The 19,019-nt window shown below is 39.2% G+C and overlaps 1 protein-coding gene across 5 annotated transcripts in view; it reads right to left on the bottom strand.

The window, feature by feature from the left end:
• Positions 1-8,127: 8,127 nt before the first annotated feature.
• The window catches only part of Obsc (Obscurin), a 204,517-nt gene continuing 193,625 nt past the window's right edge, over positions 8,128-19,019 (bottom strand). For 3 of the 5 annotated variants that reach the window (XM_032437394.2, XM_070210261.1, XM_070210262.1), the window contains 7 exons: positions 14,063-14,300; positions 13,396-13,977; positions 12,625-13,325; positions 12,423-12,555; positions 8,810-10,461; positions 8,645-8,750; positions 8,128-8,581 (listed from right to left, as the gene is read on the bottom strand). In XM_032437394.2, coding sequence (XP_032293285.2) covers positions 8,441-8,581; positions 8,645-8,750; positions 8,810-10,461; positions 12,423-12,555; positions 12,625-13,325; positions 13,396-13,977; positions 14,063-14,300 — 3,553 coding nt within the window. In that variant the 3' untranslated portion in view covers positions 8,128-8,440. The remainder of the gene's footprint in view (positions 8,582-8,644; positions 8,751-8,809; positions 10,462-12,422; positions 12,556-12,624; positions 13,326-13,395; positions 13,978-14,062; positions 14,301-19,019) is intronic. The other 2 variants (XM_032437395.2, XM_070210263.1) reach the window with 1 other exon arrangement.

Below are 19,019 nucleotides of genomic sequence, written 5' to 3'. Positions count from 1 at the left end.
GAATACACGCACAGACAAGTATATGCGCAGGGGAGAACCAGGGCAAATGAATAACAAGTAAGAGTTTCTAATCGAGAGCTCCCAACTAGTGGATACCCTGAACCCTCTTCTTCCAACATCAAATGCATATTTATTCAATGTTAGGAGATATATGTCAAGTTTGGTGAATCTAGCTCTTATTATTTACCAAAATTGCCCAAGAAACAGGATATCGATATCGATTTTATCGATTTCGAAACGGAGTAAGTTATCGATTATCGGAAATTAACTCGATCTGCGTGGCAACTAGGAGCACCTACATCTAAAATTTCAAGTCTCTAGCTCTTATAGGTTCTGAGATCCTTGCGTTCATACATTCGGACGGACGGACGGACATGGCTAGATTGACTCGGCTATTGATGCTGATCAAGAATATATACACTTTATGGGGTCGGAGATGCTTCCTTCTGCCTGTTACATACATTTGGATTTCGCACAAATACAATATACCCTTATAACCATTTTTAATGGGTTCAGGGTATAAAAACAGGCAATAACAACAACACGGAACTGACGCCGCGTTTTATAAATGCAATAATTAACAGACTTAAGCTGCACAACAGAAAACACTTTGCACAATTTATAAAAACTTTTTAAATAAAGCACCGCAAAATGCAAAATTATGAAATAACAGGTAAGAGGTTCTAGTCGGAGCTCCCGACTAGGGGATACCCTAAACCCTCTTCTTCCAACATCAAGTGCATTTATAGCCTGTCCGTATCTTGAAAGCAACGATTTTGTTATGGGTAGAGAAAGTTCGTTAGAGAAAATGGAGTACAAACTATTAGAATTTTTAAATATCACGCGAAAAGAATTGTGCGTAATCGCTTGTGCCCGTTGGTAGCAATAAAGGGCGATAATTCCTGGTAGATGGAACAGACAATTGAAAATGTCCTAATAGAAAAGAATCTATGTCGCCAATAATCAACTTATTTGTGAAGACAACACCGAAGATTGGCTTACGGTTGGTTAAATACGGAAGATCAAGTGGAAGCATACTGAATTAGGATGGCAAACGAAGATTGGGGTTAAGGCAGAAAGCATACGATCCTGGCTAGTGTTATGAATGAAGTCGCATGTATTGCTACTTTTCTATATTTTAAAAGATGCCTAGATGAAGTGTGTTATGTAATGATATCTATATATAATTCAAACTCACAACTGTAATTAACAGCAACAATGCAAATGTGCATACTAAATGTTAATGCTTTAATAATTATATGAAGATGCCAAACTAAATTGCCCATGACTGCAACCTCATTGGGTGTCCTGTGGAACGTTGCACCAAATTCAAAGCAGTCTAAGGTGATTGAAATGTCAAATTCAAAAATGTCTAGTTAGATTCTCTGAAGGATATTAAGTATACAGGAGGGTTTTTTTTTGGATAGGAGCCTCGTCATTTCCAAAAATAAACTTTGGATGCGGTTCCCTTATGGTCTGATGTGCTTTCTATGCAGGAAGATGCGAGGCGCTCCAAGTGGGTATTTCAGCAAGATAATGCAATTCGCCATACCAAAGCAGAGGTACTAGTCGAACCCTTTTATTCCAACACATAAAAATTAAAAAAAAAAATTAATAAAAATACAAAATGGCCTGATCAGCCAAAACAAAATAAAACGAGAAAGAAGGGCTATCTTCGGCACGCCCAAGATCTAATACCCTTGCAGACCCAACCTTTTCATAATGCTCACAGTGCTTTGCCCCTATCTAATAAGTACCGGGAAAATAGTAAATGCCGAGTTTGGTTAAAATATCTTGATAAACAAAATGTTTTTTCATACAACTTAATTTTCGACTGATCGTTCCTATGGCAGCTATATGATATAGTGGTCCGATCTTTATAGTATTTCGCATATGTATGAGGAGCATAGTAAAACTAATAAATGCCGAGTTTGGTCAAGATATCTTGTAAAATAAAATGTTTTTTCATACAAAAACTTAATTTTCGACCGATCATTCCTATGACAGCTATATGATATAGTGGTCCGATCTTAATAGGATTTTGCACATATATGAGGAGTAAAGTAAAACTAATAAATGCCGAGTTTGGTCAAGATATCTTGATAAACAAAATGTTTTTTCATACAAAAACTTAATTTTCGACCGATCGTTCCTATGGCAGCTATATGATATAGTGGTCCGATCCAGCTGGTTTTCACATATGTGCTGCGTGCAACAGAAAGAGGGAGTTCTGCAAAGTTTCATTAAGATAGCTTTAAAACTGAGGGACTAGCTCGCATAGAAACAGACATACGGACAGACGGACATGGCTATATCGACTCGGCTGTTGATGCTGATTAAGAATATATATACTTTATGGGGTCGGAGATGTCTTCTTCTATGCGTTATACATTTCACGACAAAATTATAATACCCTCTGCAAGGGTATAAAAAAATATATTTATAAACAAATTCTTATATTTTTTTTAATCCTTAACACTTAAAAAAAAAAATTATATACAATATATTAAAAATAACTACATTATATTACGTTATTTCTCTAAAAGGGGAGGTGTGTATATGCCTTAAAAGAACACCGTATTAAAGTATGCGGCACCTTGTCAAATACAATAACAGTTATACATTAAACAAGCCCAGAGCCACTTTATATATTGGCCCTGGCTCATATTACGCAGCGCAGGTCAATAGCCTCTATAGCTGACCGTTTATGCTTACGCTGCACTTCACCCGCTCCGTCTGGGTGCATTCCATGAGCAACATATATGCTCACTAACAGAGGCATATGCAAGCTACTCACTCTCCCTCTCTTTGTAGCTGTTCTGTTAACCAATAACAGCATAAGTATATACATGTATCCATAGGATAGGATCAATAACCAAACAAGCACTTCCTTGGTATCCCTGGTATCCCCTTCCCTGACCTGAGAGGCGTCCCTTGGGTTCTTCTTCGTCTCTTCAGCCATCGGTTGCCGAGCAGGCATTCCCTATACTTGGTGCGAGAGGCCTTCTTTCGGCTCTTCCCTGGTTCCAGGCCCCGCTGCCGGAGACGTCTCCGCCTCTAGGACTAGCTCCTCCGAATCGCCCACTTGTGTACGCAGTCTTCACTCATGAAGCTGCGAGTGGCCCCTGTGTCGATGGTAGCGTTGCCCCTCCTGTGCGCACCTGCGACATGTTCGTCGCGGATCATACCCGGTTCCGGCCTCTTGGTTGATCATTCGGTGGGCCACTTCCGCAGGGGCCGTTGCCGACGGGGCGGAGACTTGTCTATCCACAACGATCGCTCCGGATCCGTTGGGAATAGACCGGAATGGGTTAAGGTGTCCCCTCGGGGGCTGTACACTCCTTTCCCACTCCGCGCTATTTGAGCTCGTGACCACCTGATTCCCTGCCCTGCATCCCAGGTATTCCACTCTGTGTCTCCTACTCCACTGCCAGCTGTGGCAGCGTGGAGAAATCTTGCCGACGCACGTAGAGTTTGTTTTCGGGAGCAGCGTTTTCATAGATCCGGTGCAACTCCTACGCCGGCTCGGATCTGGCGTGATGCATCAGAGCTCTCAGCTCTATCAGGTACTCCTTGAATTCCTCCCCCACGCGTTGCCTGCGGGGCCGGATTTCGTCGTCAAGCCTTTCGAAGTAGCGTGGGGGCAGGAAGAACTTCAAGAAGCCCCACCTGAACAGCGACCACATCTCTAATCCCACTGCTTAAGAACCACCGAGCGGCCCTGTCGCAGAACACCTCGCTCATTATCTATCGAGGGCGTGACTGGTTCCTCTAGGTCATCCAAGAGCCCGAGGGAACGGAGCGGCCAGCGTATCTCATACCCCACTTCCGAACTTGTTCCGGGACGTTTGTGAAAGGCCTAACCTCCGACCGAAATACGGTTGGGGAGCGTAGGGGACGTGATTGGGCCCGATCGGGTTCCGCTCCATACCCATGTTAGTCGTGGTTGCTCGGCGATCTCAGATTTCCATGGGAGCGTGAGCCCCTTCCACCCCCGTGACGGCCACACCAGGGATAGGCGGCTGTGGACGCCCGTATAATTGCGAGCTTCTAAGATCAGGCTCTGACTTTTAGTGCGGTCGTCCAGCCACGTCAGGTGAAACACCCCAGGATAGCGAATCTAACGTTTTCGTGAACTGAGACTCCAGCTCGGCAAGCCGAGCCCGATCTCCGACGAATGGCCGCCCTCCTGCACGTAGGTGGACAGCCGCCAAAGCAGCTCTTCCACGCGCCCTTCCTTTTCAAGCCCGAACTCCTGGGCGATGGCCACCAGTTCCTCCTTGCGCCGCTGGTGGATCCAACGCACGCCTACCCCCGGTTTTGGCACTCACCTGATTCCAATTTGAGCTTTTCACTCACTCTGAGTTTTTATACCCAGAACCCATTAAAAATGGGTATATTGTGTTTGTGCAAAATCCAAATGTATGTAACAGGCAGAAGGAAGCATCTCTGACCGCATAAAGTATATATATTCTTGATCAGCATCAATAGCCGAGTCGATCTAGCCATGTCTGTCTGTCTGTCTGTCCGTCTGTCCGTATTTATAAATGCAAGGATCCCAGAACCTATAAGAGCTAGACACTTGAAATTTTAGATGTAGATGCTCCTAGTTCCCGCGCAGATCGAGTTTGTTTCCGATAATCGATAACTTACTCCGTTTCCAAGCAATCGATAAAAATCGATATCGACATCCTGTTTTTTAGGGAATTTTGGTAAATAATATGAGCAAGAGTCACCAAACTTGACATATAGCTTCTAAGATAGAATATATAAATGCATTTGATGTTGGAAGAAGAGGGTCTAGGGAATCCCCGAGGCGGGAGCTCCCGGCTAGATCCTCTTACTTGTTTTGTGTTGGTCCACCAAAAAAATAAAACAAAATAATTCACTGATTATTGTCAATAATTATTATTATTATTCCTTTTGTTTATTATTGTTTAAAAAAACTCCACCAATTATTGACAATTGTTATTATTTCAAGAATTCTGCTTCTTTATGGATTTCATTTATTTCTTTTAGTATATATTTTATTATTATTATTTTTTTTTATTCGGTCACGCCACCAAAAAAAAAAAATAAACGTAATCAGTTCACTCAACTTTAACTTCTCGTTCCTTTAATGTGTCTTACTTTTCGTTATTTTGTAGTGCACTCCGTTTTCTTCAGTTTTAAACACTCTCGTTCTCATTGTTTGCGTTGGCTGTACTGATGAATTCAACTTTTCACCGCATGCGAGTTGAATTCGTCCCACTGTACAGCCACTGTCGCGACGCCTTAACGGCCCTTCGACGCCGATGTCGGCTGCGGCGCGCGTCTGTGCATACGACAAAGCGTGGTCTCGCTGTCCCGTCTGGCGCGCGCGCACTGTACATTTTCGATCGTTATTTTCCCGATGTTCACTCTGTGTGCTCGATTCTGCTCACATTTTATGTAGATTGTGCAGTGATTGTGAACGTACCGACCAAACCATACCTCTCTCTATGTTCACAACACCTACTCTACCGGGTCCCAGCCCCGTACTACCGATTCTAGCAGGCCGTAGCATCGCACCATCTACACTATCGGGCCTTGGCTTCGCACCAACTACACTAGCGGGCCTTGCCCTCGCACCAACCACACTAACGGGCTACAGCCTCGCACCTCCTGCACTGCCGGGCTTTAGCCTTGCACCATCACACCATCGGGCCTCGGCCTCGCACCAACCACAATAGCCCCTCTGGTTAGGGTGAACCTCGGTTATTTCCGAAGTTTAGTACAAAACATGACCGCCCGAGAGTACAAAGATCAGCATTTCTCTTCATCACATTGAGTGTATCCACTTTATTACTCGTTTTATTAACTTATACCCTCCTGGGTCTTCTAAACTAACGCCCTGCCGCACTGCCTTGTAGCCCTATCGCTCTGCTGGACACCTCACTGTTATCACTCGCGCTCATTTTATCGACACGTCTACTCACTCTGATCGTTTTCCAAAAAGTCCCAGCACGCTCGCTAGCGAGCCATGCGTTCACGTCGGCCCCTCAATCTCGCCGCGAGCTTTCGGATCATTGCCGCGGAGCTTTCGCTCTTCGCCGCCGAATTGAAGTTGCACTCTGAAGAGTAAGTTGATTGGAAAAAATTAGCAAAGAGGTTAGCAGAATCAGAGTCATTGTTCGCATTATCCATGCCTAGAGAAAAAGAAGATGGTAAACTTAAAGATTTACGTTTTAAGCTTAAAAAATTTTAAAACTGTTTCGGATTTTGATTAATTGCCTTTTACAACGAGTTAGATAATTCTTATAGCATTAATAATTCAGAAGAAAGAAGTTCGACCTGGCTATGGAATATTTAGCCAAGTCTGTACACGAACCAGACTTATTAAACTTTTTAAAATATTTACATTTTAAATTTTTTAGCCGTGACAATTTGGAAGTAAACCAGGGTGGTTTGAAAAAGTGGTCGAAGGAATTGACTTGGGAATACAACATCTAAGAGGGAGCTTAGGGTGTTAGAAAAAAAATTAATGGCTATATTTATATCAACCGAGTCATATAAGAAAGACCAATCGGTTGCATAAATAAGCTGACTCAGCAAAGAATAATTTCCTTTGCGGAAGCAACATTGGGGCTTATTGGCTGATGAGCAAGAAATGAAAGGATTACAGTTGAGCATTGCAATCTCTATAGTAGGACGTTAGACATACTTAGGAAGAGATAAAGGACCGGACCTAGACACATTTGAAATAAGGTAGTCGTTAACAAATACAAGGTCAAGTGCATAACGTGGTAAATGAGAATCGCGTTCAAATTGACAGGAGTGAGCCCTATATGGTGGAAACAGGACCAATCATAAATCTCAATGATGCCGCAGAAGTCTGCGTTATTTTTGGCTGGCTAAAGAGAGTCAACATATTTTTATTAAATATAAGACATTCAATGTCATATACACTCTTTTGGCTGTCTAATGCTTTTAAATAGTTGTCCTCGGTGACTTGAAACGCTCCTAAAGTCCCTAGAGCTTCACCAGAGACACATGAGAACAAATGTTTGAATTTCTCTATGATCGGGATCGCATGATCTTTATGAACAAGAGTTTCGTATAGGCGAATCAAATTCTAACTCTTGAGTATTTCTCTCTAAACTTGGAAGGTGCTAGGTGCGGAAGACACCATGTCCATGGAGCAGCAACGGGCATGCCTGCAGGCGTTGCAGGACTTCAAGACTAATAACGGACTTTAAACGGGCTTTTGCCGATCTACAAAAGTGGGTCAAAACTTTATAATAGACATAACATTTTGCGGTTTTTTCTTAATCGTCAATACTATTGCCATATTGACTCTAAATTCGATTTAATAATTATTAATTACAAATAAAAATGGAATTTGCCAAACGTATTAAAAAAATCTTTAATAAAGAGTGGGCGTAGGTAGGAGTGAGCGTCTCTTTACCGTAACACACGAAAATGCGTTCAACAACAATTGGGAGCCAGAGCCAAGAAGGGGAAAAGACAACGACTAGGTGAAATTAAATTGTAATGACGATTAATTTTTGACACCAATTAGCATTCGCTCAATATCCTAAAATCTCACAATTAATATATTATATGTTTTTTTGATATCCAAAGCGGTTAGTATGTGCATGCAAATTTAATTATACTCAACTACTTTACATATCTGCCAAGAATTGAATTGCGTTGGCTTCATTTGCGCAACCGAGTTTGGCTTTCAATTTATAGCTGTTGTTCCGTCTTAGTATCTGCTTTCCTAAGCATCTCCCGATGGCTGCAGGACACATAATTATATTGATCTCGCCCGACGCGATTTTATTTGAATTTTTAATTTTACGTAATTCGCGAGTCGCAACTCGTTGCACTTTACCACATGAGTTTATTTATTTATCATAAATTGTCTTCCAATTTAAATTGTATGATTTTATATAATTATTTAAAAAATTGTGGGTTGAAAGTCGGTGATTTGATGCGCTTCGTGCTGGTTGGTTTCATTTAATTCAATATCTGACATCGAACTTCTTAAGCCTAAATTAAGCTATGCCGGCTAAGCGAGGCGAATTCGCTCCCAGATCAAGTAATTAAGTTTTACTGCACTCTCGTTCCACCAAAAAATGAACTTACACAAGATTTCAAGTTTTAATTTAATTTCATTAAGCAATGGGCGGATCTGCGCCAACAACAGGCTTGAATAAAAAATATTCAACAGAAATGCGTTAGGCATTTTAAAACAATAAAAGGGTCGGAGATGGCACAATTACATACATATTTAATGGACATAGTATATTTATTTTTCTAAGGCATATACATAATAAGATTTAAATTTAATTGATTGATGACAACAAAAATAATTTAGATCCCATTTTAGGTAACCTTCTTATTCCATATGCTCAAATATATGAATGTCCTATAATCATATGGGCAAAATAAAAATCTTCTTTTTTGCTCCATTTATCTAAAAGGTTGTAAGCAATTCTTCTTCAATGCTATTTGATCGGAGAAGTTGTGCTGGGGTCGGTCCACCTTCAACTGAATATAGAGACTTGGATGAGGTTGCTGTTTTGCTCTTTTGTTCATGATATTCATCAGAAAAGTTCTGCCGGAGAGATTGAGTTAGAATAAATATAAAGTTTGAAACAGTAACTTTAAAATAAACTACCTTTAATCGGCACCCTAAGAATAGCGCACGCTCACGTTTTCGAACCATATAATCTGAAGACATAAGCCATCTATGCTCCAGACAGTCATCTGTGTATGGCCTTTTTCTATTAATAAAAAAAATTTATCAAATGATTTTTTTTATAAATAATAATTTTAAGCTTACGTGGGTTGTCGTTTAAATAACAGCATAATAAACCGAGTTGCTTCCGGAGTAACTTCCTTGAAAAGATTTTCGAAACGATATCGCACAAAGGAAATGTTTTGTGTAGTTTCATACTCGTCAGCGCCGCGGAATGGACTACAACCAGATAGAAGTAAGTAAGCAAGCACGCCCAGTGACCAAATGTCACTTTGAGGAAACACCGGTTCTTCATTAATCATCTCTGGAGGTTGGAAGTCCAACATACCAGTTGGTGTTATTTTAACTCCTAATTTATTTACTTTTTTGGCTGCGCCAAAGTCGACAAGCTTGACTTGAATAGATCGAACCGATGCCATAACAACATTATCCGGCTGTATATTAAGGTGACAATATCCACGCCAATGAAGATATTGCAACGCATCCAAAAGTTGAGTAATGACGCATGCAACCATTTGTTCAGAGTATTCATGTCTACTACAGAAGTAAGTAAGCACGTCTGCTCCCTGAAGTTTTTCCATCACAAATATTGCGATTGGTACGTTCATAGGTTTATAAGCTCCAAACAACGCTGGAATACGTTCATGCCTTAAAGTTTTAAAATTTTCAAATTCCGAAACTATAGCATCTTCATTATCATCAGTTACTTCGAAAATTTTTGCAACAACGACCGTATCAGTAGATTTTTGAATTCCCTTAACAATGGTGCTAAATTCTCCACGTGCGATTTCGGAAATAAAACTGTATTTATCACTTACGGAGGAATCAGTTACCCAGTTAGGAGGGTCTCGCTCGCAATGATAATCCATATGTACACGTTCCTCCTCAAGCACCACTTCTTGACCCTTTTCTGTCAACATTTGTAAATGCTTCATTGCTTTGGTAATGTGGACTTTTGGAGATTCCGTTCCCGAAGTAGATGCATTAACGGGTATTCCCATTTCACTCCAACCAATGCGATTTTTCGACGCCAATCGAATTTGATAACTTGTGTTAGGCACAAGCTCATGCAAAAGGTAAAATTCATGATCAATGTTATCAGCTACAGTTGTCCACGTATCCGAACTAAGCATTTTGTATTGAAGACTATAACATAAGACCGGAGAGTGCCCATCATCTCGCGGTTGTTTCCATCTAAGTAGTATTTCTGTTGCACTTGTTGCTGATACTTCCGGTGAGTCAGGGGCATCGGGAAGTGTTGCAATCACTATACGACATCTTGCCACAGTTTGACCAACTTTATTTCTAGCAACTGCTTTATAGATTCCAACGTCGTAATGAACTGCTGGTTCAAATCGCAATATTGATCGACCATCCTCATCAAAAGTTATTTTTATCCTTTTACTTTCATTTACAACCATATCATTTTTAAACCATTGTACGCAAGGTTTAGGATCGCCAACTGCAAAGCAGTGTATATGCGCTGGCTTGTTTTCCATAATAGCAATGGTTTGTGGCTTTTCCCTAAAAAAGGGTGGGTAGCCATCACGCTGACATTCTATCATTGCATCTGCCTCTGTATATTCATTCAAACGAGGTCCAAGTTCGGTTCGCAGGCGTCTAATAGAATATGAATCATTTGCAGAGTACATGCTTATTCGACTTCTTGTTCGCTCGTCATCAATTTCTTCATCCATTATATCAGTAAATCGTCGTCTTTCACGAATTACTGGAAGCTGAAAAATGTGAAATTATTTTAAATAATTTTTTTAATTCGTTAACCCTTGTAAACATTAGCCTTTTAATATTACGTTTAAGATCAATGATCAGTACCAGCAATCTTATTTTACACGGGTCCAATTTTCAAGATATTTATTATTTACCGATAGGCGGAGCAAGAATAGGAGGAAATGTAGGGCTAGTTGGCACGAGACGGCAAGTGTACTTATTACTGACCCTAATTATTCCTCCGCTCCTCGTGTTAATATTCCCCAAACTAGAGTCGATTTAACTTAATATTTAATCTGCTTATTCCATGTTGAGTTTTTTACTTGCTAGAACCACGTTAAGTCTTACTTTTTTTATGCCAATTGTGACCGCACGTCACAGCTCATCTTCGATCGATTCTTTCCGTAGATTTATATGATATGGTAGTTTCGTGTTGATAAGACTTGTCCCACATATGTGGATCTTAGTACAACTTGTAAATGCTTTGACGGGAATAGTAATCCGATGTTGTAGGATTGGGTTCATTTTATAAGGAGCAATGGCGGGTGTTGGGCTATATTGGTATTATCCGACTTGTTCCGACATATTTTATATTAAAAACGTAACTTTACAAACGAGAATGACGATAGGTTTCAAACTGAGAGACTTGTTTGCTTAGAATCGACAGAAAACAGACAAATAGACACTACAACCTAGGAATATAGCTATATTGTCTTGTCGTAAACAGTGTGTAAGTTAAAAGTGGGTGTCTTTAGAAGTCGGTTTATTGAATGTTTTATTCAATTCAGACAGAGCTTATAATTCTAACTTAGCATAATTATGGTAGACGTTAACATGCTGTGAGAGGAAGAGCGTACTTCTCCAGCTAAGAACTTCTCATACATAGCGTTCCTTATTCTAATTAAAATAATGATACTTTCCCAACATAATTTTCTTTCTGTTTTTTCTTATTAAATTTTATCATATTTCTAGATTTCTTGTAAGCGTATTCTAAAATAAATCTAGATTTCATTGCCTAATCTTATATGTTATAATGTGGTTATATTTTATCTATGCTATTAAAATGCTTATTTAAGTTTGGATTTTGCTGAGGAATAATTCACATGGACAATATGGACAATGGATCGGGTTGTATTGTAGAAATAAGCAAAATATTGAAGCTCAATTATTCTTCTCAACCGCGATGTATGAAGGTATAATTTAATTTAAGGGTTTCTCACGTCGTTAAACCGTTTCTTGTAGAGTGTGCTGTAGATGTATTATTGACTATCTTTATATATTTTTTCTTATATGAATAATAATGGAATTTTTGTATTCTGTACCCATGTTCTGTAATGAACATCTTTAGTGGACTGTACTTTAAAAAAAAAAAGGATTCGTCGCTTTTGCCACGATTTTTGGGGTTTTTTGTGCTATATATGACTATATGTTCGTTACCATTTTTAAATTTGGTAGAAGATTAATTATATCGACTAGAACTTGACCGAAAACGCCTACTATCATGAAATGTTTTTTAAGATCTTTTTCCTCGGTGCAACTTTGAGCTTTCTAATATTGTCTAGATATATCGGGAATTCCATTAGCATATAGATCTCAATTCTTGCTATAATCTTATAGACCTTGTTTTAATAAACATTTGAATGGTGTTAATCGCAAGGTCTGTGTTTTTGCACATCGTCATTCGTAATGACTTGATTTACATTGAGCTTGTAGTGCCTCTTAAGCCTTGGTATGTCAAATCTTTCAACTCCTGAATGATTATTCTTGACAATACAACTGCAACAATGATCCCTTAATGGTCTGTGATCTGTAGCTCTTCAGTATATAGACACGCTTGATACAAATATTGCCATTTATGTTTCAAATTTGATGCCTCTAGCCTTGTGATCGACGCGTTCATATTAAACGAACGTGCATATGTGCATATTTTTAAGTTATATCTAATCGTACTATGGATTCGTTTACTTACCGACCAATCAACTGAATCGTTTAATGCAAATGATGGTGATCGTCTATGGGCTACCTTCATGTATTCCCGCAATCTTACAGGGAAACTGACATCTCTTAATTGTAATAAATAAGTATCGGGACCATATTGATAGCTAAAATAAGAAAAAATAAAAATTATCGTGGGTTATTAATCTTATATTTTTATTTATAATGGTACTCACTGGCTTTCAGATTGTATAAGGCCTAACTCATAATCGGGATGCAAAAATTTAGAAACAGGTTCATCACGTTTGTTTCTGTTTCTTGGTTCCGGTAACGGCTCTGGGGTATGTTCAGGTGTATATGAATGACCAGAAGGGTATACCATTTTAGAAGGATGTTGGAAGCAGCCACTTAATCGACGTCTTCGGAAGTAATTTTTACAAGAAGCATTTGCATACCAGTCTCTAAAGTGACCATAGTAATTTTTCAACCGATCAGTTCCAATTTCGAAATCGTCAAGGGAGTCTGGACCATCCAGCATGAAGAACCAAGGATGCTTTAATGCTGTTTTAACATCCATACGTTCTTCGGGACTGTAAACAAGTAGCCGGCTTATAAAGTCGCGACCATCTTCTGAAATGTGTGTCCATATATTATCTTTGAAATCCCAGCGACCTTCGCGAATATTTGTTAATGTTTCTCTATCGTCAACTCCTTGAAACGGATTTCTGCCACTAAGCAGTATGTAAGTGATTAAACCAACTGACCACATATCGTGTGAGAAGCTAACGCCTTCTTTATTAACGACTTCCGGGGAAACAAATTCCGGCATTCCGTAATCCAATGTTGATAAATTGTGTTTATTTATTTTTCGGGATAAACCAAAATCTGAAACTTTTATATAATCACTGCCAACAACTGAAATTAACAAATCTTTAATCTGAAATAAAAATAAAAACAAGAGTATAAATCATACTTTATAATTATTTTAAGATTAAAAGCATATTTACCGTCAAGCCCATGTGAGCAACTCCCAAATCATGCATATGTTCCAGGCCCCATAATGCTTGGCGTATGTAATTAGCAATAACTCGCTCTGTATAATAATTCCGCTTAAGTAAATTATCCTTAACAAGTTCCCCTCCAGCAGCTAGTTCGGTTATTAGTGTTACACATCTATCATTTTCATACGCATCATAAGGACGTATCAAATTTTTATGATTAAACATGTTCATCATATCGAGTTCATTCAACATGAATGGTCGGAGTTCTGGCCTTCCATGCATTATTTTCGCTGCATAATTATTTCCTGTCGCGCGTTCAACGGCATGATAAGTTATTCCTTGAGTTCCACGGCCGAGCTCATCGCCAATATCATATTTGTCTTCATATCGTAATTGCTTTGATCGAACATATGGATGCCTTCCATAGGTCTTATAAATATACTGGTCTTCATTTTCTTCTATATGCACAGTCACAGATGTACTTATAGAGCCAGCTACATTTCTTGCGCTAACTGAGTATAGGCCACCGTCTTTAATTATTGAGTCATGTATTGATAGTATATATACATCGGGGTCATAGGAGTGCATCTAAATCAAAATATTTTAAGTAATGTTCGCTTTAGAGAATGATTTTTTAATTTAATTTAACTATCTTGTGTATGTTTATTTATACCTTTATACGGGAAGAATCAGCTAAAAGTTTCCAATCTTTATACCAGCGAACTTCTGGAATTGGAATTCCAGTTATTCTAGCTTCAATGCGACCATTTTTCCGAGCCATTATAAACGTTTCATCAGGTCGTTTTGTAAATCGTGGGTACTCAGCGATTTCAAGTCGTACTCGTTGTCTTGCCTCACCATGTTCATTAGTAGCGACTGCTTCATACCACCCAACATCTCGATCTAACATGCTATACGCATATAAATATTTAAATGATTTATTAGTAAAAAGTAAACGCAACAATAGCGTAAACAATAACAGTAACACGACTATGAAAAAACTTCTTGTTTGTGCCTCAGCACTGGTGCAACAAACAGTCGAACTCCCTTTTATATATACAAATACAGATACACACACATGCACACAAGCCACAAGCTCTGAACCTCATTCAGAAGTATGATTGTTTAATAAATAGTTTATCAGTATACCTCGGAAGCTAGCCCTCTTTTCTAATGGCAACTAAGTTTCTCTTCAAAGTTTCTATATTTCTTTTCCTTTCATTTTAAATTGTAAAAAGGTTCAAGTAAGTAATATTAATATTAGAAAATGCCTTGGAAGTCGATCGGCTGAAGAACAAAATATAAATTTTCCTGTCCAAACTAGTGCAACAACTATCTGCCAGTTTTCCCTCAAACACGAAAAATAGTTGAAACTTTATTCATTCTTTAATAAAAGGTATGATAATGGTCATAAAGTCGAACAGAAATAGTAATCAGGGAGTTTGAAAATAATTTGAAGCTGATCAAAATAAACTTAAATATCGATCAAAATACCTTTCACATATATTATATACCTAATTTTTGTGCGAACTGCTTTCGTGCACAAGGTGTAATCTAAGAATAAATTGTATTCTAATTTCCTTTTAATCAGTACTGTATCTTTTCTGCTTTCAGGCGCTTGTTGATTATTCTTATCCTCTAAAAAATCTGTTTTATTATACCCTTCAAAGGGTATTACAATTTTGTCGTGAAGAAGGCGACATATCCGACCCCATGAAATATAATAGTCGTTGTCCGTCTGTCTGGTTATATTCAAACTAGTCTCTCATTGTGTTGCACGCAGTACACATGTCGGGAACAGCTGGATCGGACCACTATGTCATATAGATACCATAGGATCGATCGGTCGAAAATAAAGTTCTTTCCACGTTTTTGTTTATCAAAATATCCTAAGGAAACGTGGCATTTATTAGTTTTAGTATGCTCTCCATATAATCACAAAATCATATCTACATCAGTCCACTACATCGTCTAGCTGCCATAGGAACTATCGATCGAAAATTAAGTTGTATGAAAAACATCTTGTTTTTCAAGATATCTTAACTATTAGCTATTAACTTTTTGCCCTGTGCTTCTTAGAAACGGGCAAAGCACTATGAGCATTAGGCAAAGCTTGGTTTTGCGAGGATTTTAAATCGTTGGCGATCTCACACAACTTTCTTTCAAAACCTCAGTAAAATCTTAAAAGGTCGACTTAGTCGTCTGCCATGATTCAGGAGTTATGTCATGGTCGAATTCCAGAGTACCAATCCATCGGATCCATTATCCTCACCTGATCCAGCAAAGCTGGTTTTCATGAATTGACAATGATTGCCTGAACACCGTCGAGTACACCCAACTTGTGTAAAACCAATCGACCAACACAGAGCGCTCAATTGAGAGCAATCACTCCAACTGCAGTCAGGCACAAACCTACCAGCAGCCGAAGTGTAGATATTATCTGACAAGGAATATACTCCTTTGAATCTTCGGACGGGAGGCATCAAGAAATCAGGTATTCAAAGTCATCAATGCCATCGATGCCAGCCAACCCGAAGCCTAGCAGCACCGCCTTGCGGTTCTCCTCACTGAGACGTACATTCACATTGGCATCTTCTAAGTATACTGATCCAATGACCAGCAGTTCAAAGTCTTAAGTGAAAGTTACATACATACTGGTATCATCAACATATATGGCAACACCAGTACTAGTAAGCCTACTGCCGCTGAGTAATAAATATACAAAGAGGGCATTTGGATCAAAAGCTCTTCTTCGAAGTACTTCATGAGCTGTAACGAGGTTGCAAATACAACACCCGGCTGTCTGCAACTACTTCTGCCGTTGCTTAAAAATTCAAAGACAACTTCCGAACCTTTTCCATAAGAACCAACAATAACCATAATCAAAACAAGCGACGGACAATGAAAAAGGCACACCACAAATTCTATCCGTGCTATCCCTTTTTTGTTTGAGGCTACAGCCTGATCTTACCTTCTGCACCCTTCTAACTCATTCTAAGCAAAGTCACACGCTTGCAAGCTTGCAAGCTTGCTTATGATTTGTCACTTTTCGACCAGCATGGCACCCTTATTAAAAATAGGGTGTTTAAACTATTCTCAAGTTCTGCAACCAAATACCACTAACCTTATTTACAAATTTTTATTCACTGTCATGCGAAACCCTTTTGAATGCCATGGACTGCTGGTATTCAAATTTTCTACCTACTTGCGGTGGTACTCGGTTCTGGAACACAATTTAGTACCCAAATTATGCTGTCCTTGTTTTTATCTTGTTTCTGCCTTGTGGGAATGTCATAGAAGCCCGCAACAAACATAATGGCATTATCTGTCCCTTTTCTTTTCACTGATTTTCTTAAGTCTCTCAAAATCTTGCTTCAGAATTTTAGCGATCAAAACGGACAAAGAAAAAAAATGGGGTTTCATACGCACTGTTGTTGTTTTCTAGCTGATTTGTTGTCGCTTCTTATGGTAAATGAGCTTTATTTTATGAATTTGATTTTACGTTTGCGGATTAACCTTATCCATCGGAGTGTGTTTTCAGGTCTGTTTCTGTTTATTACTCGATGACCTACTGCCATGTGCCGTCAAACAAAAGCTTCCCTTATACTGAGATGCCATGGCATCGAAGGACTGGACTGGAACAAATTCCACGATCTTCCAGTCAAAAGTTAAAACCTTCAAAGTATCAACAACCAACCGCCCAAAAGAACTTAAGCAACAGATAAATAGTTTCAATAGTGTGCTACTTATTCGAAAAAAAAAAACAGAGAAAGAAAATATTCATCCAAGGCTATGCTTCCATAAACTGAAGGCCACACAAAACAGCACTCAATAAGATACTTTCTGTTGGATTCTGCAGCAGCCACACCAAATCAGCATAAGCCAACATTCATGTCTTGCAGTTGTAGTCATTGTCGCACTTGTGGAGGAAAGCATCATACCCTGCTGAATTTAGCTACTTCACCAGAAGCTAAACGTCGACACCATGACACACTTCTTCTGATTTGAGCACCGCCAATATGGTACACTCTTACTCCACTACCTTGCTGGCCAAGGTCTTCAGTCTGGTGTGGTGCTATTGGTCACTGCAGTGGTACTGGTTACGAATAGATCTGGTTCCTTGGTTCCCTGTAGGCCCTTACTACCCTCAGGCTCGCAATTGCACATGGTCACATCCCTTTTTGCACAGGGACTTCAGTTAAGGAAAACCAGGTCATCCACAATTGTCATGGAGGGATAAGGATTCACATGAAGTCACAATACTCAGATTATTCAGCCACCTTACCGATAGTCAGTTTAGCTTCATTATCGATACATCAGACTAGAAAATTCCTTAACATAAGGTTGGCTGATCCAGCGTTCAACACACCACAGCGAGTGGATCTTTCAATTGGAGCGAGCCTTTTCTATGAGCTTTTATCTGTTGGGAAACTTGTGCTTTTTGGCAGGACTATCTCTTCTGCAAAAACTCGTCTTGGCTGGGTTGTGATCGGTGGGCTTGAGAGACTGCGCAGTACTCGTTGTTGGCTGCTGGCTGCCTTACTCCTGATAGCGACGAAGAATGCGAGCAACACTTTGCCCATAACTTCTCCCGCCTACCATCCGGAGAGTTTTCAAATCGACTGTCTTTAAAGTGGAGAACAAAGCTGCTAGGAGAGTCATATGGCCAGGCTTATCGTAGATTTCTTAGTCTTCATTCACATCATTCTCATTTGAAGGAGCAGTACTCGGCCTTCATCATATATTTTCTACTACTAAAGTTTGATCCCCATAATTCTGGGGGCTCAACCGGAATAAGCCGGCGAATTAAGCTAAATTGGGCAATGACTATCAAGTGTTGATCAAGTGAGCACTTATGAAAAATAAAATTTTAAAGTTGCCAAACTCCGCTATGATTTGTGCAACATTGAGGAATTCAACGAGACGTAACCAGCGCACAGACAAACATGATTCAGTTTCGTTATTGCCGAGCGTAGTAATTAAGGATGACAGAGGATCACTTAAATGATAAATCAGAGAAAACAGATTTTTACAAAGGACAACAACGAAGTTCTGTAAACGACGCGGACAAAACTTTCGTTATAGAGCGACGGAGGAAACTCAACGAAGAAGTATCTGAGGCGACATCCAGACAAGCTGTAATACTAGAGTGTGTGCGCGTTAATTGAAGAAGACGAAGTGAAAGCGTGAGCAATCTGTCGGCGCAAGTACATACAAAATAAGTATTAACATTGCGTTCAACAGACTTTATCATGTATCGTTGTATAATTTTTATAATGTACCTAACCGTATAATAATTTATCACTGACCTCATAAAATATATATGCTCTTGATTAGTATCAATAGCCTAGTCGATTTACCCGAGTCCGTCTGTCTTCCCGCCCGTACATATATTTCAACGAAAGAATTTCAGAACCTATAAGAACTAAGAGACTTGGAATATAGGTCCTCTTAGTCTATGCGCCGATGGAGATTTTTTTTCCAATAATCGATAATCGATACAAGTATGCTCTGTTTCCAAGTAATCGATCGATAGAGTCACAAGACTTGATGTTAAGCTTCTAGAGTAGTATATATATATAAGTTATCTTTCATTTTATAGCAAGTCTGTTCGAGTTCTTTTGAAGAAA

Source organism: Drosophila virilis, chromosome 5 (assembly GCF_030788295.1).
Source record: "Drosophila virilis strain 15010-1051.87 chromosome 5, Dvir_AGI_RSII-ME, whole genome shotgun sequence".
Taxonomy (NCBI): domain Eukaryota; kingdom Metazoa; phylum Arthropoda; class Insecta; order Diptera; family Drosophilidae; genus Drosophila; species Drosophila virilis.
Note: the sequence above shows the minus strand (reverse complement) of the source record. Positions and strands in the feature narration are given on the sequence as shown.